General features: G+C 40.6%; 1 protein-coding gene across 1 annotated transcript in view; it reads left to right on the forward strand.

Annotated features, from left to right (window-relative positions):
- Positions 1-26345, forward strand: part of pcdh1a (protocadherin 1a) — an 85835-nt gene that overhangs the window by 3796 nt on the left and 55694 nt on the right. Inside the window, exons 2-3 of the mRNA XM_065290533.2 lie at positions 1343-2161; positions 3672-5858. Of these exons, the coding sequence (XP_065146605.1) occupies positions 1370-2161; positions 3672-5858 (2979 nt within the window). The 5' untranslated portion in view covers positions 1343-1369. The remainder of the gene's footprint in view (positions 1-1342; positions 2162-3671; positions 5859-26345) is intronic.

The following is a 26345-nucleotide window of genomic DNA, read 5'->3' on the forward strand; positions in this document are numbered from 1 at the left end:
TGCACAGCCTGTATTGATTCTGGTTTGACTCATGCTCTGCTCTAGATTTTACATAGATGTTTTGCATACAGTATACATAAAAACACACAGGCTGCAACATTAAGTGGTACAGCTCAATAAACTATCCACCGTCTTAAAAAGGCACAACAAGAAATCTCAGGATATAATTAAACTCAAGAAACCATTCTGTGCTTAAAACAGAGAAAAACCCGAAGCCAGGGGAATAAGGATCAAAGCAGATGCTAAAATAGCGACTAGTGATTAATGAGGAAGCCTAGCAGGTTAAAAAATCAAACATGAGCATTACAGTGTGTAAATTAGCCCATGTGTTACACTGAGATTTTTCAAACGTTTGAGTAAATCTGTGCTCTTGAGATAAGAACTGGTGCTCTGTGACCTGGGCGTGCAGCCTCTTATTATACCAGTGTATTACAAAGGGAAATATTTTATATTCTGTGATGCTGAATGGTCCCGTTGCTGTGTTAGCAGTCTTCTTTATACCTTTTGTCTCATCAGCACTTTGCTTTGAGAAACCGCTCATTTTATGTTATGGGCCAATCAAATGAGTGTAACCTTCATTAAAGGGAAGTCATCCAAAATAATAGCCTTATCACTTGCTGTGTATGTGCACCAGATGAAGCATATGTTGAGGAAAGTATATTACAAACCGGTTATAAGACAAATGAGTTTATGTTGTAAATAGTACCAGGCTTGCTGAGCTGTTGTTTTTCAGACTAACCGTAACCCATACCTTCCTATTAAAAAGCCCATTAAGAAGTGTCTTATTACTTGTTCTTAATCATTAATTTTCCAAAAGCAGCTTAGCTTGGACAGGCACTCAAAAGAGTGATAATTAACGTTTTCCCTACATGGAATTAATTGGCATGATTTAACAACCAGATTTGGGAAAAGGGGCATTTTGTGGCCATCGACTGAGGCTGAAAACATTACAATACTGCATTACTTCACATTTTCGCAGTATTAAGCACCATTTTGTGGGTACATTTGTACAGTAGGTCTGCTTTTCCTTCCTTTACATACAAGTCATCGCCTACTCAAAAATGAGGATGATAAATAATGTAAGATAATGAGAGAGGAGGCTTTTAGTGGTGTCGGGGGAAGAAGCATTTTTCCGGAGAGCTTTTACAACTCATAGCTCCATAGTGTGTGTACACAAAACAGTGTTTGCTGTGCGAATTCTGTTTCACCCTCGACTAGTTTCTTACTAGTAAAGTAAATTGAAAGAAAATAAAAAGAAGTTGGTTTTTACTCTGTTTGTTAAAAAGAGTACTGCATGACAAACTTGCTTATGATTTAACATGTTTTTCATGCTGTTTTGCAGACCGAGGTGTCACCTCTCCGAGGGCTCATGGATCTCCCTGTGGTGTTGTTTCTGCTGTGGGGACTATTACTGGACTTGTTGAGTGGTGTGGTGGGTGGCATTCTCTACCGTGTGCATGAGGAACAACCTCCCAGCACCCTGATTGGCAGTCTGGCTGCTGACCAGGGCTTACCCGACACCGGGCACCTGTACAAACTGGAGGTGGGTGCTCCCTACCTGAGGGTGGATGGAAAAACTGGGGATATCTTTACGACCGAGATCCCCATAGACAGAGAGACACTGAAGGATTGTCGCAACAAAGGCAAGCCCTGCTTTCTGGAGTTTGAGGTGTCCGTCACAGACCTCATTCACAATCAGAGTCCACGGCTGATAGAGGGAAGGATTGAGGTGATTGATATCAATGATAACACACCGCAGTTCCCCTCACCTGTTCTCACCCTTTCAGTTCCAGAGAACACCCACATGGGGGTGCTCTTCTCAATTCCACTTGCCACAGACAAAGACACGGAGAGGAATGGAGTATCTGATTACACCTTAACAGCGGGACCAGAGGCTGTAGCGCTCTTTGGTCTGCAGGTTGCAGAAGACCGAGGTGAAAAATTGCCTCAGCTCATTGTGTTGGGAGGCCTTGATCGAGAGCTAAAAGATTCCTATGACCTTACCATCAAAGCAGTGGATGGAGGAAATCCACCTCGCTACAGCAGTGCCTTGCTGAGGGTCGTCATCGCTGATGCCAATGACAATGCACCCAAATTTGAAAAATCGTCCTATGAAGCAGAAGTTGCAGAAAACAGCCCGATCGGACACTCTGTGTTGCAGGTAAAAAGGCAAACATTCATAGTCTACCTTTAGATTCTCAAACAAGGCAAGATAAAGTGTCTATTGCATCATCTTGAAGTGTGAAATTTTAATGAGCACTGCTGTCTCGACCTCCCAACTGTCTGTTCTTTACTTTGATGCTTTACATCAGTGAAGCAGGGCATGGTTTACCGAATTCGTATTCCTTAATTACTAAAATAATCCAGTTTGATCACCACATGCGCAGCTGTCAGAAATCAGCTGAATGAAAGAAAATTAAAAAGTCATTTCACTATAAACTACAGAATTGTGAATTTAAAGAGTTCAATATTTAAGATGAATTATGCAGTGTTCAATAGGGACATTTTATACTTCTTCTATAACATTTTATTATATGTCTTGAATTTCTGTGTTCAGATATCCAATATTTTGTCTAATGTAGGGGTTTTCAAAGTGTGGGGCAAGCCTCCACTGGGGTGCTCCACAGCATGTCAGGGAAGGCGCACAGAATGGCGAGAAATACGTAATGGATGTATACACATTTTACATTATGTATACATATTATGTTAAAATCTCTGTCACACAGCAGCAGTATACAGTTGTCAGTACTGAATCTGAGTTTTTAATATGTTAACACGCAGTTGGGTTATTTATGGGAGAGAAAGCCCATTTTATAACCAAACCCACACCTGTATATTTTTGAGGCTTACGTATGTTTTCGGCAATGCCTTCCAAAGTCAATGAAACTGTAATGCATAACTTGTTAGCTATCACTTCACTCTTTAGTGTTAAAAACCATTGCATAAACTTGAGAGCAAGGGTTGTTTTGTAATGTTATGCATGTTCAAATTGAGTATTATTCAATGCAATGCAATGCAATTTGAACAGCCCTCATGTAAACATTCAAGTGTTGTGTGCATTTAAGTATGTAGGACTCCAGCATTTCAGAGAGACGCGGATATAAAGTGCATCATCTGACCCACTGGTGTCTGTTTACTATTGAGAATAAAATCTGACCTACTAATGTTTTACATTGTCCATTGTGAAAATAATGACTTTTCATACCGTCACTATGATAATAATTTTCAGATTTAAAATGATATATAAATGTGATGTCAATCCTAAACATTAACAGAGTGAACAAATGCATATACCTCACTAAATAGCATATACAATGATGTTTGCATAATTATTAATAGCCATTTAAATTTCAGATTTGTTTACATTTTTTTCACCACTTTCAAATCCTCTGATTATTCTGATGAAGAGTTACTGCAATTTCAAATAATTAAGATTTTGCTCTTTTATTGTTAAATGTCTTGACTTCTGCACTTCGTAGGCGTGCAATTGTGTAGATTGCTTAAAGGAAAGGCCTGCTGTCTAATGAATGTTGGTTTTCCAGTCGAGTCTTGTAAATTGTCTGATTTAAAAAAAAATCTGATTTTAAATCAGATTTTACATATTATTTAGACTCAATGTTTTCATCTAGTTCCATGTAACGTTGTAGTGACTTTAATTATTTATTTTGCAGGTGAAGGCTAATGATTCAGACCTGGGCCCTAATGGTGAGATTGAATACACATTACATCAGGCCATTGATCCTGTGCCAAAACTACTCCGGATAGACCGTTCCACAGGCGTCATATACGTCAAAGGTCCATTGGATCGTGAGGAGATCAACAATCTGAAATTTTACGTTGTTGCCCGAGACAAAGGCCCCTCACCTAAAAGTTCTAAAACATATGTTTCTATTGATGTGACAGACCAGAATGACAATGCACCAGCGGTTGAGATTCGTGGCATTGGTCTTGTGATCCATAATGATGGGGTGGCAAACATTTCAGAGGATATGCCAGTTGGCACTGCGGTAGCATTGGTGCAAGTTTCAGATAAAGATGAAGGGGAAAATGCTGTGGTGACCTGTGTGGTTGCAGGTGATGTTCCTTTCCAACTTCGGCCAGCCAGTGATTCCTCAGTTGACAACAAAAGGAAGTATTTTCTGCAGACCACAACCCCTCTAGACTTTGAACGGATAAAGGACTACCGGGTGGAGATAGTGGCAGTGGATTCAGGCAACCCAGCTCTATCCAGCACTAACTCACTGAAAGTCCAAGTGACAGATACAAATGACAATTCACCCATTTTCTCCCCAACTCTGTTTGAACAGGAGTTTCCTGAGGAGAACCAGCCAGGTGAAAAAGTGTTAGATGTTGTTGCCTTAGATGCAGACAGTGGAACAAATGCCGAGCTGGTCTACAACATTATTGCAGACTCTTCAACTAGGGGGCTTTTTGAGATTGACCCCAACTCAGGTGAAGTTCGTGCTCGGAGCCCTCTGGATCGTGAGCACAAGGAGCGCTATGAGTTCCGTGTTACTGCAACTGATAAAGGGGTTCCCAGTCACAGGGGTACTGCCACAGTTGTAATTAAGGTTCTTGACAGAAACGACAATGATCCCAAGTTCATGCTAAGTCTCTACAGCTTCTCAGTCTTGGAGAACATGCCACCCCTTAGCCCTGTTGGCATGGTAACAGTACAGGACATGGATGAAGGTGGAAATGCTCAAGTACAACTTTCTGTGGAACCAGATGTGGGGAAATTTGTCATCCAAAATGGTACAGGCACTATTCTGTCTAGTATCTCATTTGACAGAGAGAAGGAGAGCAGTTATACATTCCGTTTAAAAGCTGTAGATGGAGGAGACCCACCCAGGTCATCATACGTTGGTGTAACCATCAATGTCCTTGACGAAAACGATAATGCGCCTGTTGTCACCAAACCGTCAAACTCATCCTTCAGACGTCTGTCTCCCATGGCTGCTCCAGACAGTGTTGTGGAGGTGGTGGAAGCAGAAGACATTGATTCTGGATCCAATGCTGAGCTAGTATACAGCATTGCTGGGGGAAATCCACATGATCTTTTTTATATCTCTCCATCCGATGGGGAGATCACGTTAACCAAGGAGCTAACTCGCAAACACAGTGGTCTGCATCGACTGGTTGTAAGAGTTAGTGACAGAGGCAAGCCAAGCCGTCATGCCATTTCTTTGGTACACATTTACGTAAACGAGACCATTTCTAATGTAAGTCATGTGGAGGCACTTGTGGGACATAGCTTGTACACCCCACTGGACATGGACATTGCAGGAGATCCAGATTATGGCATGGCTGCCCAAAGAAGCAACATTGTGTATGGCAGTTTGGCTGGAGTGGCAGGGGTGGTCACTGTCATTGTTGTGGTGGTCTTCATCAGGCATCGTCTCCAAAGAGAAGCTAAAAGTGGTTATCAGGCTGGAAAAAAGGAGACCAAAGATCTGTATGCTCCCAAGCAGGGACCAAAAAGTGGCAAAGGGAGAAAGGGTAAAAAAGGTAAGCCACCAAAGGCACCCAAACCTCTTGGAGAGGATGAAGAGGTCAGCCTTCAAAAGAGCCTAAAATTTAACCTCGATGGGGTAAATGACAGCCCCAGGATCCATTTGCCTCTGACATATCCGCCTGGAAGCCCTGACCTAGGCAGACACTACCGTTCCAACTCCCCACTGCCTTCCATCCAGCTCCAGGCCCAGTCCCCATCTGCCTCCCAAAAGCACCAGGTTGTCCAGGAGCTCCCTGCTGCCAATACCTTTGTGGGAACAGGCGGTGATGACAACTCGACCGGCTCTGACCAGTACTCGGATTACAGCTACAAGACCAATCCACCAAAATACAGTGCAAAAACGGTACAGATTTTTATTTGTAATTCTGGATGTGTAGTGTATGTTGCATTTACTGATAGAGGAGATGCTGATGTTATCCAGAATAGTACTTAATAGTGCTAAAATAGTGGGTGTTTATATATGACTAGTTTATTTTTGACTGTTTGGGATTTTTTAAAGCATGTTGTGGGTGATTTAACACTATAACTGTAAGATATATAGAGGCATCATGGCAGTACATCTTCTGCATTTAATAATCTGTCTGCTTTTAAGATGTAAAAAATGGCTGTTGCATTGCAGCATTTTTCCTATTTATATTCTCTGAGCCACTGGTTTACTGCCTGAAAATAGACTTTAATACAATTTACTTACTGCATAGATAATTACAGAGGCCTGGTCATAAAATCTTTCCTGAAAGAGTTTACTCATGAATAACTCTCATCTCATATTAGATTTCAATGTAATTCTTCATAGTGTAAGTAGAGTGTAAAATGTGCATATTTGCTAGGGCTCATGCTGTCTCTGTGGTCATGTAATCGAATCCGCTCAGTAAGAGGCGCCCATCTGACCTGCTGCCGCTGAACAAGTCCAAAGTCATTTTCTTAGCCTCAGATTTGGCTCAGATGCCAATTCAACCTGACCCACTTAGAAGCCAATTCACGGTGCTCATTTCAGATTGAAGCCAATGAAAAAACACTTAAGCACTGGATGCAATGATATATTTGTATGTGGGTGGTGGTGAAAATATCAAACTGAGTGCAATCTCCAGGGTGAGCCGTAGTCAGGTTTGCATAATACCGAAAGCAAGGTCATACGGGTCCTGACTCCATCAGTACCAGTCTGTTGTTTGATAAAGCCAGCAGATGCTAGATGACAGCCAGGGTGAGTGCAGGCCTTGTAGACTTACTAACTGGGGAGAACAGTTACCCACGGCAGCTCCAACACCGTGATGGACAGCATATGGCATGGAAGTGACAATAGACTCCAGCTACGGAGAGTGTGTTGCATTGTTGTGTGCATGCTTCCAGCCCTCTGCATACAGTCACGAGATCTATTTGTGTGAATGTGGGCTGGTGGCAAGCAGGCCTATCCGATCAGATTCTCATTCAAGAGCATACGCTACATAAATGGATATTCGTGTCTGCAAGAGTTGACTGATATGCGTATAAACAAGGGACAGATGTTGACTCGTGTGACATCTCTCGGCAGATGTGAACTCGTGAGGAATCCCCCTCCCACATCAGGCTTAACAGATTGACCAAAATAAAAAATTAAAATCTCAGCCAAGCTGAGTGACAGATGTAGAGTACAGAGCGTGACAGAGTGAACGGTAATACGCTCACCATTGACTCCATGCGAGCGGCAATGTGCTCAGGTGCGTGTGACAGCCTTGACTTAGACACTACCAGTTTAAGCTCTGATGAGTATAAACACAGTGGCCTTGTTTGCTGTTTATTGCCAGTGAGGATTGAGCATGATGACTGGCTTCAATGCTCTCCTTCCTGGTCCGTAAAAAACTCTTTAGGTGAAGTTTGTTTGTTCGGGAAGACTTATCCCGAGGTGTTAAAAAAGCCCCAAAGCTCAATTCACAGTAGCACAGCTTTATGTGGCTGTTTGTGTGTGTGGCCAAATGTGTCTTTTACAGATCAGGGACTTTCCCAAAAGTCTTTTTCATAAAACCTCCAAATGTGTTAGAGGTGTGACAGCTACCAAAGAGACTGCATGTGCTTATCAAGTACAGTGCTGATAATAAACTTGATCATTGCAAAGATCCGACACCTCTTTTTCAGGATGTACTTTCTCCCTGGAAAAGCCTAGAGTGAGAGACTTTAGCACACATTAAGAGATCAAGCAAGGGACCTTTACACTTATTTTTAAGTTGGTGTAATGAAGTTGTAAATCTATGCTTAAATTAAATCCTTATAATTAAAATTACTTCATAAACTGAGATATCGCTCAGTTGCCCACTCCTCACTACGGGCTGCCTCTCATATCCCATTGCTTCCAATTAATCGTAGAAAAATGATTGGGAGGCAGGGATTTGGGTTGGATATTTGGGCTGGGCATTAATTAGTGAAATATCTCTTAACCTTCTAGCAACCAATGTGCTGTAAGATGCTTCCCTATTTCTTACTAGTAATACCTATATTTTCAGTGGCAATTACAGGCCAGGACTGACAACCTGTTGCATTCATGTAGAATTCATTTGATTTGGAGTCCCATGCGCATATGGGATGTTTTGCAATGAATGTGCTATTGCCCTTATAGGGACACTCTACATTTTATGCTAATTTTTCAGCTCCCCTAGAGTTAAACGTTTGAGTTTTACCGTTTTGGAATCCATTCAGCTGATCTCCTGGTCTGGCGGTACCACTTTTAGCATAGCTTAGCATAATCCATTAAATCTGATTAGACCATTAACATCACACTAAAAATAACCAAAGAGTTTTGATATTTTTCCTGTTTAAAACTTGAGTCTTTTGTAGTTAGATCGTGTACTAAGACCAACAGAAAATAATCAAGGACTTTGCTGCCGTTACATGGCTGCAGCAGGCGCAATGATATTATGCACTGCCCGAAAATAGTCCCCAGCTATTGAAAGTTACCATGGGGACTAGGGCTGGGATAAACGATTATTTTTTTAACGATTAATCTAGCGATTATTTTTTCGATGCATCGATTAATCTAACGATTCATTTTGTCAGTCCGATTCGACTTCGATTCGATTCGATTCTCGATTATCTCCCCATTAATTAACTAATAGCAAGTTATACATGTTGATTTACATATCTGAATGTAAACATTTCAATATATCTTTATAGCTCTTAAAATTTTTAAATAAAAAAAGACTATACAAGTGCAAAATAATGCATTCTTAGACAGAGGTAGCATTCAAAAAAGCATTTGTACTGTACATACTGTGCAGTTAAGTAACCGTATAAAAATCTCAAGTTCAAATTACTTTATTTTACATGCATTTATGAGCAAAACCTCTTCAATGTGCCTTTTGATTGTCTGTGTAATTTTTATAACTAGATTTGTTTAATCCACATTGTTTTCGTGCTGTTCTAGTCCATTTAATGACAGATATAAACACAATTATAGACTTAAGAAGCACATATATTATTAAATCTCTTTCTCTTAAGTTTATTAAGATAGATGAGGACTCATTTACTGCTGGACAGAGAGTGAATGAAAGCTCAGTCTGGCAACAGTGACATATTTCAGTGCTTTCTGCTAAATTGCTCAAATGACTGTTTAAAACACACTTGGCATCACATTCATGATTTTATGGTAAAATGACACTTTTTCGCGTAAATCCACGAGCATTTCAACCATAAACAAAGCACTTTCACTTTAATTGAGCAGAACCACGCAGAAACGATTGCAGCACTGTTGCTACAGAGCCGCCCAAGTATTTGCAGCTGGCTCCGACCTCCGTTTATATCCGTTTCGAGCCGCGAGCTCGCGCTGCTCATGCGGCGGAGGGCATGCTTGTTAACATGGGCGCTGAAAAAACCACGCGCCGCGCGGCCGCAGGCACTGCTCACCCTTGCTGTGTGAAACCGGCGTGGACTGAAGCCAATTGCGTTGCTACTACTGCGCCGCCTTTTTGGGTCTGACGAATCGACGCGCATATTTTGCGTCGACGTATTTTTTGCGTCGACGTCGTCGATTACGTCGACGCGTTGTCCCAGCCCTAATGGGGACTATTTTTGGGCAGTGCGTAATATCATTGCGCCTGCTGGAGCCATGTTACGGCAGCAAAGTCCTTGAATATTACGCCAGAATGAGAGTATAGTTCCTAGCTATATATGCCTAGAAAATTGCAACTTTAAATTTTCTGTTGGTCTTAGTACACAATGTAACTACAGAAGAGTCAAGTTTTAAACAGGAAAAATATAAAAACTCTTTGGTCATTTTTGAGCGCGATGCTAATGGTCTAATCAGATATCAATGAATTGTGCTAAGCTATGCTAAAAGTGGTACTGCCAGACCCAGAGATCAGCTGAATGGATTCCAAAAAGCTAGAAAATTAGCATATTTTCAAAAAAAAGTGCAGTGTCCCTTTAATGTGGCTTATCCGGATATATTATTTCTCTCATATTTGTTTAACTGTTTTGAGACTTTTGTGTTTTTATGTTATGGTAACATATCAATGTAGCATGCAAAACTATTTCACTGATTTCAGACTAAGCATTGATTTAATAGGAATCATCTTCTTTTTTGGTTTGCATCTGCATTATCAAGCTCTAACAAATTATATTGAATACTTCATCATCTGTAAGATATTTAATTCATTAAATGCTATTTAACAATTACAAATGACATACATTTTGGCCATACCACTGGAGCAAAAACTAAGGCCACATCCACTCGAAGCCAGAGATTTCCCCATCCAATCTTTTTCCTTGTTCAAAACAAGAAAGTCCATGAACTCAGGAAATATCTGCGTACACACGTAACCACTGAAACCTACTCGAATTGATGTAGTATACATGGCAGACCAGTATGTGGCGCTGTAATTCTGCCACAGAGATAAAAGACTTTGAGCATGCGTATAAACCTTGTTGATGTCCAAAATCATTTGTTGCTCACTGTAGCAGCAAAGGAGCGGACGATTTTGCTTTAGCAGCATGTAGTCCACCATTGTTGATGCTGTAACATAACATATCGGTGTCTGACTAGGGTCTGAAACGTGGGCCGATGACATTATAGTTTACAAATTATACAGATTGGCTGTACACACAAAACCGCAAGGGTGTCGTTTTATCCACTCTGGGACCCAATTTAAAAAAATATGCATGCATCTGTTTGGATAAACATGGATATGATACAAATTGTTTATGTATAGCGCTGAACGCGTCTCCATGTGATGGGCTCTAAGTAAAAGCGCACATCAGCAAGCCATTGTGGCTAAAAAATAGCTCCAAGCCAAGCCTTTCCTTGATATCTTCACTCCATCTCTCTATCTCTCTATGCCTTGCATTTTGTGGCGAGTGAATCTTTAAGATAAGGATCAAAAATGTTTCCTAACCACAGAGCTTTCTTCCTTTCCCTTTCTCTGTGGATGCTCTATATTTTTCACTTTAGTAAATTATGCACCCTATATATTGAATTGAACATGGCCATAAATCAGCACAAGCACTGAGAGATGCTAAGAAAAACTAAATATTCAGTACCTTTAGAGCCCTGTGCTCTTTGTAGAGTTCCTCTTACACTTACATATTCTCTATATAAGACAGCCATGCTTTTTTGCAGGCTGCCTCAAGGCCCTTTCCCTGTATCCCACATTTTAAGCATCTGCTCATGCACAGCTCTGGCTAATATCCATTGCAGAATGCACCCGTAAACCTCAAACCTGGCGCCCACCCTCTCAGATCTCCCCTCAGTGAATACAGCCCATAATACTCTCAGACTGCTCCTCATTAGAGCACAATACTGCCGGTGCTCTACTCTCTCTCTCTGTGGACCAATCTACTGTCAGGTGCGAAAGCCTCGCAGGCTCATACGCAGCGTGAGGGCGACCGCAGCGCTTATAGGAATTTGAAAGATCGAGACACCCCTACCAGCCTGCAGGCATGAACAATTGAGCAATTATCAACAAATACTTTGCAATGATATACTACAAGAATCGCTCACACCAGGGTAAATTAGCACAATAAGACAAAATCGTATTGTACCTACAGCTACAAACCAACGTCCCACTAGTAGGCTTCTGTCAATGTAGTAAATGCAATGAAGACAACAGAGAATCAGATACGCATTCTTGTTTGTATAGTATCTCTCTAGAGGGTGTCTCCGGGCCTAACAGGTCTCTGCAGGCACTTACTGACTGACCGGTCTTGGCTGACACTTCAGAATCGATTGACCTGGACAAGTGCTGAGGGATTTAGTGCAGTGGACAGACATATTCCAAATGAGTAATCTTGTCCATGACTATAGAGGTGATAACGGTGTAGAGTCAAAGAGGATGGTTTGCAATTCTTACTGTGGCCATTTTGTAGGCCAACCAACTTAGTATGTTAAAACTGGCTCTTGTGCCAAAATGATTCACTTTCTGATATCGCCACTCTGTTGGATCTCGACTTCAAATAAATGAGGCCGACATGACATTTTGAGTCTGGGCTAATCGATTCTCATGATCTTGACAAGCACGCTGGGATGGGCACTGCAGAACTGACAAAGTAAAATCGGACCATCTCCTCATTTCTTTCTGAAAAGGACGCAAACTCTTTTGGTTTGTCTCTTATGTGCCCTTATTTGCATGTGTGATTTCGTTCTCATTGATTACCTCATAACAAGGATTACAGCTCTTACCCAGGAGGTGCTTTATGGCAAGTTTTTGTCACCGAAGGGGATGGCTGATGTTGTTGAGCTATTCGAGAGCAGAGCGCAGCGCACCACAGCGGCGCGCAGATGTGCGACTAATGATAGTGTCATCGAAGACAAGGAAGACAATAATGATAATGATTATGGTAATATCCATGTGTTCACAGTCAGATTCATTTCCTCCCAAATATACTTCTGCACACAACCACAAGGAGCTTGATTTATGCGAACGTCGGCTCGGAAACATTTTTCTGCATGCGCGTTTACGAAGCGATGTCATTTCTTCGCCAGAGGCGTCACGTCTCTGATTTCATCAAATTATCTTCTTGCTTACGACGTGAGCTGAGGAATTTACTATAAATTTGAATATAGACAGTGACATTCTCTCTCGCTATCTCTGGCTGGTTGCGTGTGCAGATGAAAGGCAGCGGGTACATTCTGTGCCCATTTCATTTCTTCGCTTCCGGAAATGCGTTTTGGAAGCCACCGGTGGTCAGAGCCTCGCGTAACAAAAAATGAGAAGCTGAGTAGAGGCTCAGCTCCCTGATGGCATTGCCTTCATCTCCAATATTTTATCACCGCTCATTTCATCCTCCTTTACCTTCCGCCAGGCAGATTAGTGCTTTTATCAATAAGCAGCTTAGCTTGAATGCCTCTCTCAATAATGTGCTATGCCGTTTCTTTCCTACCGCCCCAACTCTGAGATCCCTCTCTTGCTGTTGGTCTTTCTTTCCTCCACTCTGAGCTGATTTTGGTGGATATACTCTCATCTCAGTTTCTCGTCTGTGATTTGTGTTCTTTTTCCTGCTTTTGTCTTGTATTTAATGCAGATTTGAGTTGTTATTTTTCCTCATTCAAAGGCCAACAAGACAATCAGATTTCCGAGGTGTCAGTAATGAAGTGCCTCATTCTCTCAGTGTGATGAAAAATCAGCTTTGCCTGATGTAATTGCCTCGTCATGGGCTTTGCATGATAACTGAGAGGCACATTTTTCTGTTCAGCTTGTTACCATGGAGAAACAGGCAAAAGCTCAGCATTAGCTGTGGCTGATGTTTATTTGAAAACATTGATGATATTAAAATTGAAGACACCATAAAAAAGGCAAACAATCCCAGACGACGGAAACTGCCGTGAGCATAATCGGTTCATATTTCTTTAATATGATTCTCAGATTTGACAGACAGTAAATATTTTGTTTTGCTATCCCACTAATAATGCTTCATTTCAGTGTTGTGAGCAATGCTAAAAAAGACAGCATAGTGGAAAATGGGGCTGAACCTACCCCAATGGAATCTGGACCATCTTTTGATAGACCCGCCCCACACAGCCTACCAGCCCAGGCAATGATGTCAGTTAGTAGACATGCCCCTTACTTCTGATTGGCTACAAGTGTGTTTTGATACTCGGCCCGACTCCCTTTTCCAAAGTGTTTTCAAAAATCATGCACCCCGCCTTTAATGTCGAGTCTCTTTCAATGAAGCCTTACCTGTGCAGTAATATTAAAAATTGAGGATGAAACACATTGTGATGCTGCGTGATGAATCAAGATATCGGACTGAATCGAATTATTGACATAATAATTATAATCGGATTGAATCGAATCGTGAAACAAGTGACGATTCACCCCCCCAGTCAAGAATAAACCAGCTATCAGCACTGACCAGCTTAAATAAAGAGATACATCAGGGACAGCAAACCTGTACATCATGGGGTAATTTTAATATTTGGCTTGGAGTATCACTTTAAAGGGCCGAAACATGGCTGCAGGAGGTGCAAAATATAAGCCGTTTCTCAATGTCAAGGAAGGATCCTCGGAAGCCAGAATTTTGAGGATGCTACGTCATCGACGTCCGTCGAAGGACTGTTCCAATGTCGAGGATCCTCGAAATTTCAGCCAAGGACTGAGTCCTTCGTTCGAGAAATATCTCATATACAGGAAAGGATGCATATGTGTATCCTTCACGCTCTTCACGCGCTGAAATCACCCACAATCCTATGCCCGCAGCACCGAAAGCACACCTTTCATTGACGTGATGACGCAATGACGTGCACTTGCTAGCCTGTTCCATTTAACGTGTTCTCCGAATGCTTAGAGGAGCCTCGCCTAGCCTCTGAAGGAAGTGACTTGCAAGGACTAGTCCTGCCAAGGAAGTATCCTTGACATTGAGAAATGGCTATAGTCCCCTGTTATTGAAAGGGGACTAAGGGGACTATTTTCGGCTGCTGCGTAATATCATTGCACCTGCTGCAGCCATGTTAAAGCAGCAAAGTCCTTGATTATTACACCAGAATGAGGGTATAGTTTCTAGCCATATCTGCCTAGAAAATCACAACTTTTAATTTTCTTGCAGTCTTTGTACATGATGTAACTACAGAACAGTCAAGTTTTAAATAGGAAAAATATCAAAACGTTTTGGTTATTTTTGAGCGCAATGCTAATGGTCTAATTAGATTCAATGGATTGTGCTAAGCTATGCTAAAAGTGCTAGCGCCAAATGCGGAGATCAGCTGAATGGATTCCAAAACGGTTAAAATCAAATATTTAACTCTAGGGGAGCTGAAAAATGAGAATATTTTCTAAAAAAGTGGACTATCTCTTTAAATAAGCTTTGAAAGTTTACTGTAAGCTTCCCAAACATAATGGAAGCCAATCTACACTACTATTAGAGAGGAACTTGCTTTTGACTCCAGAACAATTCGTTTAGCGGACCCTTGCCTCAGTTTTGCCAGTGGGTCAGTAGAAAAGTTTCAGCTGCAGAGAGTGAAACAAGGACAAATGCCTCTCAGACAGCTCACCCCATTAGAGCGATAGAGACCTGCACACAATCCATTTAGCTCCATTAGGAAGGTATATACCTTAGTTCACACACATACTCACACCTTCAAAGCCTTCCAGTGGTGTGTTGTTACATCTACAATCAAGCTTCATTATTTAGACGATTCATTCATACATTATTCAAGTTACAAACTACCAAGAGACAATGCGGTTTTGTATTTGACCATGATATGTGTCACTGCAAAAACGAAGCCTGGGGCCAGACCTGCTTGTGTTTGATTTTTACAAACCTTCTGTTAATATCGTTTAGAGTAAGCATTCTCTCACCGTGAACACACTTTGCATTGGAAATGATGCAGGACACGCTTTCCTTTTGCATGGTAAGGATGGCAGGAAATAAAGCAACAGTCTTACAGCCCTAATTCTCAGGCTTTGAGCTGTCTGTGACTCAATCATGCATCACACTGTGGCGCAAACAAACAAGAAAATACAACTAAATCAATCCTTCAAATCCTACAGTCATCGCGAAAGGCTTGTCAGTCAAACCCCTCGACAGCCTTAAGACGGCATCAACACTTACAAAGATGTCAACACGAAGGCTCAACTCCTGACCCTGTCAAAATACAAGTCGTATTAAGATCTTCCCTCTTTATCTCCACCGTTGTGCAAAACTGCTTGGTGGTGCATTTTTGGGGCAACCAGCAAAGCAATTATGTTTAAATTGTTCAACCCACATCTTCAGCAGGAAACACATTTAAGGCCTAGTTTAATATCTGAAGCTTCAAACTATTCGTAGTTATGATGGAAAACATCAATTTTCTTGTGTCCTGGATTGGAGAATAATCCACTTACCGAAGAATCCCGTAAAAAACCTGTGAAACCACAAGTAGTGCCTGGGAGATATGTTGTTGCATAATTCTTTCTCTCTCTTGCTTTCGCTGGCTGACAAGAGCAGTGATCATTATTTCCCTCTCTGTCTTCTTCCCTACTGGGAACGTAGGATATTAGAATATTTCATGAATATTGAGCTCTCCTCGGATTTTTGGCACTTGCAGAATGATTTTCTCTTCCGTTTCATGTTGGCACTAAAAAGGAACAAGGCTTAATTGCATAAGTCTATAAAGTGGGGTGAGAGCAGAGAGGGTTCTAGCGATGTAAATTGTTCTGATGTGCCTTGTTGTATTAGTCTCAAAAAGAAAAGCATCACGTCAAATGTATTTCAGGATAAGAGGGAAAGAAAGGATCGTTGAATGCGTCCCGACAGGAGTCGGGCCCTAACGTGCACCCCGCATCAGGCTTTCCTTGTAGTCGTCTCCAAGATAAAGTTTTAAAGATTACTCACTGACACTGGCGTAACGTGCTTTAAATCGCCTGGGACCGGGGAATGGTACATTTGCAATTTTATATCGGTCTGTGTATGTGGTGTTGGATTCTATTTAAATGGATGATATTTCTTACAACATTGATTCCGGAAGCTTTTTTCTCCCTTGTAGAAATGGTCACTGGTGTTGAATAACATGGCTGAACTTAATCCAGATCCAATATTTTCCACCATGTTGGAATCCCTTGTCTGACAAATAAAAACGCCCTAGTGTGAAAGAGATCAAGAGCGAAAACGAGAGACAAACAGGGAGAGAGTTGACTGCAGTCTAATCCTTTATTTCCCGTGGTAAGAGATTCTTCGGGTGAGTGCTCAAAAGCCTGTTCGGAGGTGATTATTTGCATGGCAGTCTCACACTCTTATCTGGATGGAAGGCATGTTTAAACACAAAGGCCACTGAGTAGAGAGGGAGAGATAGCACTGGACAATGCACAGTGATAATTATCTGTCCAAAGGCACTTGTCTGGATGATGAAATCCAATTAAAGCGCTTTAAAAAAGCTAGAAAATGGGATGGAAACCTGGGGAGTCGATGAGCGGATGGTGGTCTGTTTGCGAAAGGCAAAGGCGTGCCTATTAACCAGGATTTTTTCTCATCCCTAACGTAGTGGCGATTTGTACGGTGAGCATATGCAATCCATTATATTACAGAACTATCGCTTGCTTTGTAAATGAAAGGGATAGTTTGGCCCAAAATGAAAATTACCTCATGAATTACTCAGCCTCAAGCCATCCGAGATACATATGTCCATTCATTTTTAGGACTAACACATTTTCAGTTATTTTAGGAAATGTCCTAGCTTTTCCTAAGCTTTATAACAGTTAGAAATGGGGTCCACTTCCTGCAAGCCCAAAGAAAGTGCATCCATCCTTCACGAATGTAATCCAAACGGCTTTAGGGGGATTAAATACTGGCTTTCTGAAGACAATCGATGCGAATTTGTAAGAGAAATATCCATATTTAAAGCTTCACAAACAAAAAAACTAGCTTCCGGTAACAAGACCATCTTGGACTCTGTACATTCACTACAGAGTTTTAGTGTAGCGAACGCACGTTGCCATAGCACTAAAAGCTCGTAATCATAGGGGGAACCATTTTTAGTGCTATATAGCACCTATAAAGCACCTATGAAGAACTATACGGGGGTGATATAGCACCACTATAGCACCAGATATGGTTCTTTATAGCTATATAGGGTTCTACACAGGTGTTACACAGGTACTACATAGGTGCTACATGGCACTTAAAATGGTTCCCCTATGATTACGACCCAGTGAACCACTTTTATTGCTATTTAGCACCATTTGTTTTTAGAGTTTAGTGTAGTGACAAACATGGGGGGTGAAGGCAAAGAGATTTCGATATAATACAAGAGGATATTGAGTTATTCCTATCTGTAGATAATACAACGCACTGTTATTGCGAAAGTCTTTTCTTACCGGATCTTGCACATTTTATGCTACACTAATCTGGTGAATGCGTGTTAGACTTTACCAGAAGTTAGTTATAACTTGTACCATTTTAACCTTTAAATGCCTGTATTTATCCCCCTGGAGCCTTTTGGATTACTTTTGTGAAGAATGGATGCACATTTTTTGGCTTGAACAAAGTGGATTTCTTAATGCCATAAAGCTTGGAAGAGCTAGGAAATTTTCTAAGATAACTGAAAATGTGTTAGCCTAAAAAATTACGACAGCTTTGGTGTAAATCATGTGGTATTGTTTATTTTTGGACAAACTGTTGCTTTAATCTTAAGACAGTATGCGATACAAATTAATAAAGCATCTTATATCAGAACATACTGTATCAGATTTGAGGACTGTAACTAACTGTTGCATTATTGATGATAATACCACATCATTATCAGTGATATTTTTATGACTGTAATCAAGATGCAGAGCAGATGCCCTTATCAGCAGCCACTGACATGACTCTCAGTTGTCCATTATGCGCTTGGATACACAGAAGAATTCAGATTTATTGTCTAGCTGATGGAAAACCCTCGGTTTCTTTCCTGTCGCGGTTCGAACGCGTCACCGGCTCGAACGTGAACCATAAAGGAGAGGAAGAAATATTGTGTTATATTCAAAAATTGCTCTGCATTGCTTTGCCAATATTGTATTCTGGACGGTCACGTCATTAGAGCTCCATTGGATTTAAATTTAAAAGACAGAGTGAGAGAGAGAGTTTACTGCAGTAGCCGTGCTCTGCCATTCATTACGCACAGATGCTCTCTGGGTGGACGCACAATACCAATAAATGAGTTTATCCAATTCTGCCGGCAATGCATTCTGGACTGCTACCTCAGCTGTGGCCAACCTCACATCCCACAACCATATCAGCCCCTGCAGGGTGGAGAGATATAATGAGAGAACATAAGAGAGAGAGGGAGCTTGTTTTTTCTGGCTGTTATAGAGTACAACAGTCTAGTTCGGAAAGTTAAAATCCCATTCATTTTCTCCATAGGGAAATTGATTTTTACCTATAATGTATATACCTTTCAAGTCAGACCTTCGGTGAGTTTTGGAGATTGTTAAGCAATAGCATGCGCTTCTGTGAAAGCAAGAGATCAGTGTAATTTCAGCTTTGTTTCAAAAACGGCATTAAGCATGCAATGTTTACTCTGGTCGTTTCTCATCTAGAGACTTTTTGCTTTAAATCAATGTGGTGATACATCTTCAAGTTGGTTTGGTTGCTGAAGAATTTCAAAATCTCTGGTAGAAGAATTGAAAAAAATACTTTGAGATCCGAGTCTGCGGATAAAGTGGATGGTCATCGGTCAGTGTGCTAGAGACATTTATAGAGCTATGTCTTTTAACCCCCATCTAAAGCAAAGATCCTGTCCATTTTATCCTGTACAAATAAAGTATTTGGCTCAGATAAAGACAATCAAAAAGAATCCCTGAACAGCTCTATAAAATAGGATTGACGATATCCTACAAAGCTCCACCTCAGGCTAAAAAAGTGTGTCTGTGTGTGTGTGTGTGTGTGTGTGTGTGTGTGTGTGTGTGTGTGTGTGTGTGTGTGCGTCTGTTCGTGTGAAGGGTCTAAAGCTCTGAAGGGGAGGAAACAAACCAATCGGACAGTGATAAATGAACCAGACCCTTTTCTCCTCAAATTGCTGTTCCCCTTTTACCCCTTTTCTTGCCTCACTCACTCCTTTCACACTGTCCTCTGCTTATATCGTTATTGTATACCACTTTTGTGTCTTTGTGTTCAGGGTTTCTCTGAAGGAACAGCCCTAGGCAAGGTCTTTATGTGTGGCATGCGTAGTAGACACTTAATTCTGAACCTGGTTTTAACTTATGTATCAGAATTGAAAAAATTCGGATCCATTTACTAGTCCAGTTATTTACATTTAAGGCTGAAAACTCGATTTATAATTGGAATAGGAATGTTAGAAAGAACAATTCAAATAGATTGATTGTAATTCAAGAAATATGTAAAACTGCTTTTTTGTGTACTGTACCTTTTTTTATGATTTTCACAAAAAAGTCCACAAAATGCCTTCCAGGAATTTTTTTTTCTAGAAATATATAAACATACAAATATATCAAATTAAAGAACAGACCCTCTGCTTTAAAAAAAAAAAAAAAACAGAATTACCGTAAAAACTCGTCAGAAAAGCGTGATTGGCAGGAAAATGTTTTCTCTTCATTGCAGCGATAACTCTTTAACTCTTTCCCTGCCATTGACGAGTTATCTGGTCAATCTACAATACCGCTATTATCCACCAGGTGGCGCTCTTCCGCAACTTATAAAATCCGGAAGTATTGCCCTAGGGCAAACAGCTGTATGTACGTGTATGTTTTAAAGATCGCTCTGCATCTGATCTCTATCAAAAGTCCTTCATAAAAATTGAATAATCTCAGCTATTTGCTCAAAATTTGGTGTTTTTTATGAAACCTACGCATTTTGAGAGGTGATAAAAACAGAACACATGAAGGTGGGATGAAACTGATTTTTTGTTTGAAAGCAGAGGGTCTGTTCTTTTATTTAATATATTGTATGTTTATATATTTAAATAGGAGCATTTTCTGGAAGGCATTAAACTTTTGTGAAAATCATGAAAAATGCTGCCGGGGAAAGAGTTAATGGCGGGGAAAGAGGTTTGACTAGTATATACTGTAATTGACATAACTTATAAACAAGTTTTATTAACAACTTAATTTGTTAAGTTAAAGTAAACCAAATGATTTTTTTTTGCAATAGATTTACTTTTTTTGGACCTTGGACCTTTTTTTTAGTTTTTTTTTTTAAAGTTTTGGACCTTGGTGGAGGAAAGCATAATTTCCCCAAATTTTCAAATTTACCTCCATGATCTTGGAAAAGAAAACAAGGTACATTAATCAGGCTTATAAGATGGAAAGCATAAGGAAAACACAACGAGAAGTCCAAAAATGTACCAAAAATTCCTGTCATTCCAATTCACATTTCAGCATCCTGTGGCAATTTTTCAAAAAAATTTTCTATAAAACATTTAGCATTGTCTTTGCATATTCTTTGATCATATGTGTCATCATTATGTGCATTTAAAATAGTCCAAATGTCATCTATAGGTTCAGGATAAGCTTTTTTATATCTGATTATTATAATGTTAGACCTTTTGCTTGACTTTTGAAATGGGATACCAGGCAAGAAGAATATTAATTGCTTGGCTGCACATAAATTTTCTCTCTATTGCACTCTCTCTTTGTTTTTGCTCCCTTGTGCCTTTTTTGTGGATGCCCGGTACTGCGGCTGATAAGAGCAGAAGAGCAGGCCCACCGTGATCCTCCCTGAGCCCATCTCTCTCCCCCTCTATGCTCATCGTGGCTGTGCTAATGCGATCGTCCAGTCTCCTCTTCACTTTATAACCAGGGGCACACGACACTGCACCATACAGCTCAATCGCTTCACTTACTGTAGCAGCATGCCAATATCGTCTACAAATAGCACAAGGTACTAGACAAAACCGCTACAGTTCAGCGCAGGAGAGCGGGAGCTAAAGATAGTCTCTAATATTGACAAGAACAGAAAAATATTGGCTGTTTTCAACAGGATGATAGAAGGTAATTAACAATACCGTGATGCAGTATAGCATGAAATGAGAGAGTTTTGGAGATTGGATTCGGTCCCTTTGAGGGGGGTTTCAGCGAGCTTTTAAAATTATCTAGTGTTCACTGTGGCGTGCAATTATGTGTTAGATTGTTTGTAAGACTATCATGGTCCTTCAGCATTTATTACAGCATTTAAAGACCTTGGAGAGGCAGATGTTTTCATTACTTTGCTAATACGTGAACACTTGGAACAAAATTGGTCTGAATTGCTATACTTATGTAATCAAGTTCTACAAGCAGATGACTGTCTTTCGGTTAGTTATGATGCCAGTCGCAAGAGCCAAGCTTAGACTATAATAAAAAAACACCATTACTATATTTTTCAGCTGCTACCTCATGCATCTTTATGAAACGCTACTGTACATTGCAAACTTATATTTTGTTGAGCAGCAGAACATGAAACATCCAAAACGGTATCTTGCCTTTGCTGCTGTTCAGCACATTCCACTAGTTTTTCCTTAAGTCTTGACTCTATAAAAGGCTTACCAGGACCAGGGCAACTTTACACATCTAAACTGGGTGGCAAACTTCCCAAGGCATAATTGTTAGGTATAAGAAACAATGTCATACTCGCACTCCAATTTCCATCTAAAAATATCGGAATAGAGAGAGCGCAGAGTCTCCAGAGCATCAGCCCTGAAATAGACAGTCTATTTCCATTTGTTTTATTTATCGGGTTTTCATACTTTCATTATCTGTGTTTGCAATCACCAACTCTCTTGGCTGCCGTTTAGCATTTTTTGCATTGAATACTCGTTTAGAAATGCATGCTATTTTTTTCACCTTTCTTTTCCGTTTGGATTAATGTCAGCATAAACAAAGAACCAGTGATGTGAGGTCCAATCTGCAGCCCTGTGGATTTTTTGTGCTTACAATAAAAAAGAATTTGTGGACACTGCAGGGTCTCGCCCAGGGATGGATTGTCTCTGATTAGCAGTCCATATGAAGTGTCAAGTGGGATTTGACAAGTATTATGAGAAGCAGGCAATCCCCGCTGGAGATTTCTTCAGAGCTGAAACATATTGTCTGTCTTTGTTCAACAGAGAGAGAGAGACTCGCCCTCCTGGGTGACCCATGTCTCATTGTGTGATAAAGCTAATTATTAGCCTGGCTTATTTGCTGCTTTCGCCATCAACTTTAGTTTGCATAGGTACTATTTACTTGTTTCAAGATCTGTCTTGATTGATGCAAAAACAAGTTGTCAGGTAAGAGATCAGCATGTACACCTGGTACTAACAAGCATCTCAATTATTTCGCTTCTTGCAATGTTATTTTTTGACACAGTGCCATCCTGTTGCCATAAAGTGCAAAAAAACCTTCCAGCAACAAAAGATTTGAAGCTGAATTTACAGTAACATGTTAAGTGTTGTCCACTTTAGATTGGATCACCTGTACTGGATCTAAATACCAAGCAAAAGGTCCTAAAATCCCATCCCTTTTCCTGGCTTGTGGAAAGTGAAGAGAGTAAGATATCCGTGAAACATTGACAGAATACAACTCTGCCCTACATTCCTGTGATTGAGCTCTGTTGTTTTTGATGGCGTCATACAGAGGCACGGATGAGCTCCAGTAAAGAAACCTTGTGCCCTGCATTCTCACTTTGCTGCACAGGGCTGGAGTTTGTGTGGGGGGTCACATCTGTATTAGCCCTTGGCTTTATTCCTCCCTTTTTATTACAGCACAGCTGGGCATCCACAGGGGCCCGTGCTGGGCCCATCCTGTTTTCCGGCATCGCCCCGTCTATCCAGCTGCGGTCCAAATGAAGTAAGAACCGCTTTGTCCTGTCTTCTGTTGTTGCAGCTCAGCTGGGATTCAAACCAGCCTTCCTCTGCTGTGTTCTATATTCACCATCTCCATGAAAGCGTAGCTGTGGAGAGATGCGGTCCTCAGTACCACCTCAGCCAGAGCATCACAGCTTGAGCTTCAGCAAGTCTTGAGGCAATCCGCATGAATTGACTGTGACTAAGAAACTCAAACACGGCATATAAAATTGACAGCATCTTTGCTAATCTTTGCTGTCTTCAAAGCACTGCTCACGCAGACAGAATCTTTTTTTGGAACTGCCGTTTTTCCTCTACCTTATTCCCAGAAAATAGAAACATTTATGTGGTGTGATCTATTTTGGATTTGTTTGCTGTTGACTTGACCTTCAGCCATCATTTGTACTTTGTCCCCTGTAAGCAATAGGTGGACCAACTACTTTCCCCCTCCCATTATATCCCCAAATTCAATCTCCCGGTATAGATTCAGTGGATGGTTAGTTGATGAGCCCAGAAATGTTCAGTAATGGACTGTGCGTCTATAAAGATCATGCCACAGTATGTTTTCGCAGATCTGTGGGATTGAAATGTTTTCATTTTCTGTTTTCTCAGAGAAAAATTAAAATGCTCTCTCTTGGTTCTGTGAGTTCATGTTGTATGCACAAACAAAAACAGATAAATTGGGAAAATTATAACATTGCTATAAAAGTTATTGTGCATTTGATTATCCCTCAAAGCATTTTAATGAATTCACACTGAATCTGTTTCAAGCCTTTGTATTTTATTCTCGCTTAGTTCTGCTTTTGAGGTTTGTTTTCAACAGGACTTTTAAAAAACCGCACTGTATTTGATCACACGTCCTGGTAACTCTCATTAAATGGCTGTCTTTAGTTTCAGCGCTGGGCACGTTTGCCAGAGATTTAAGGTGACTGCGTGTGCATGTAGACCAAATTTATTTAATCAGAGTGCTGATTCCAAAGTGATTCAGCGTTCATTTGATACGGACTGTGGTAGCAGCCTATAGGCATGCGATGTGATGAAGTCAGTCTGAATTTAATGCAATTTCATGTGAGCTCTTTGTGCATTTGTCCATAATAGGGCATTATGCACTTACGAACGCTGCTGCAGGCCTATTTAGTTGCAGGCAGGCTGTCCCTTGGCCTCATGCTGCCTGTGGTCACTGACTCAGAAACAATTACTTATGGGGAACTTCGATGCTTTAAAACTTTGATGGTGTTCCTTTAGCTCTTTGGTAAAGCCATGGGTTAGTAAGGTTGTGGGTTTGATCCCGGGCAGTGGCGGCTCCTGACTGCTCATCTGAGGGGCGCAAATTCAAAATAGGTGTTTGTTGCATCATGTGAACCATGTGCATCATGTGTTTTGTCAAAATAAGTGCCTGCTGCACATGCGTCAAAACCGTTTATGATAAAAGAGACACTCACAAGAGACGCTCGCAAGACACTCCCTTAACAGTAAACTATGATTATGCATGAGATTATGCAAGTATCTGGCAAACGCAAGTGTCTCTTTTATCATAAACCCTTTAGACGCGTCTGCAGCAGGCATTTACTTTGACAAGACAAGTGATACACATAGGATCACTCGAACACATATTTTGCAATTACGAACCACACACATGACGGGCTACATACATGTTGTGACGAACTTCGCATCGAGCGCCCTAGAATAAAGAAGTCACCGGCAATGTATTTGTATTTGTATGTTTTGCAATGCACTTGCGCTTTGGATTTATGTAGCAGTAATATCTTGTATTTACAAATTTTGAGGTCCCACCTTACAGGGCTAGTCAACTGGCGTCAAAATTTGTAAATGTTTGGATGTAGTTTACAATTGAAAGGCGCTTTGTGAACAGGAAGTGCAATTTTTGTCATTAGGAGAAGACTGACGATATTTTGTGAATACTTGAAATATAATAATTTATGAAAGTTAAACAAAAGAAGTTTAACCCCTTCATACTCTGTGTCCACTGGAATGGACGTCACATGTTTTGTGGTTCAAACCAATAAAAATGCTGATCAACCAATCAAAATAAGGCACACTGAATATATATATATATCAGGGGCGTTGCTAGACATAAAGCTCTACTGGGGCACAGGCCCCCCATTTTTTGCTGACTTTTTTTTAAAAGCCTGCTGTGTGCAAGAGGTGTGCAACACTTCTATACAATGTCCTTTGCTTAACCCACTATTCTACAGTGCAACAGTTACTGCGAAAGATATATACAAGTGTATTCTTCATCATACCTAACATTATTAACATGTTTGGAGGCATAAAAAATGACAGCAGAGAAATATTTTCTACATTATACAATGATAGCAATGATTAATAACTTATTTTTACAAGAATATTTTAAGAAACCAGTCATTTTATGACTGCTATACTATATAATCTCAGTCACAGTTACTGCTAACTGTTTGTGTTATGTCCGGGAGTTAAATATTAGTAAACTAAATATTAATTTCATATCTGAAAATACAGAACAGTATAACACATACATCTTTTGATTTTCTCAGCAACAATGCAATTCTTTAGACTTGACAAGAGGTTTTCCTGAGATTTTTCCTCTAATGTTTGAGACCTGACAGGGTCAGGATGTAGTTTGTCTAACCTCCCTTAAACGTTTCATCTCTCCTTTCTTCTTCTCTTTCCCTGCTTTGCACAAAACATTTCTGATGTCCATCTACAGAAGCCAATAATGATCGAGTCAAAATAATATTAGCATTATTATTTAGAAACTTACTTTAGTTTCGTTATGCTTTCATAAGCACTCGCGTGGCGTCACCTTTTGAATGCGGTTGTGCCCGGTGAACGCAAACGCGCGCGGCCATGGATACGTGCGTGCACGCGTCAATGCGAATGCTTCGTTGCTTTTACAAGCCTAAAGTGAGTAACTACTTTGCATAAAGATCCGTTTTTGCCGCGATTGTCTTTGTAAAGGATTGCACTAGTTAACTGCTAAAATTTAAACTTGAGATTTACACCGGGGCACAAAAGATTTACACTGGGGCACGTGCCCCAGTAAAAGGGGTCTAGCGACGCCCCTGATATATATATTAATAGGTCAAAGTAAAAAAATATACAACGGGTAAAAATAGGGCTAAAAGTTTGGCAATTATTTACAATTTTAAAATCTAGCCCTCG

This window comes from Paramisgurnus dabryanus, chromosome 10 (genome assembly GCF_030506205.2).
Source record: "Paramisgurnus dabryanus chromosome 10, PD_genome_1.1, whole genome shotgun sequence".
In the NCBI taxonomy this organism is placed as follows: Eukaryota; Metazoa; Chordata; class Actinopteri; order Cypriniformes; family Cobitidae; genus Paramisgurnus; species Paramisgurnus dabryanus.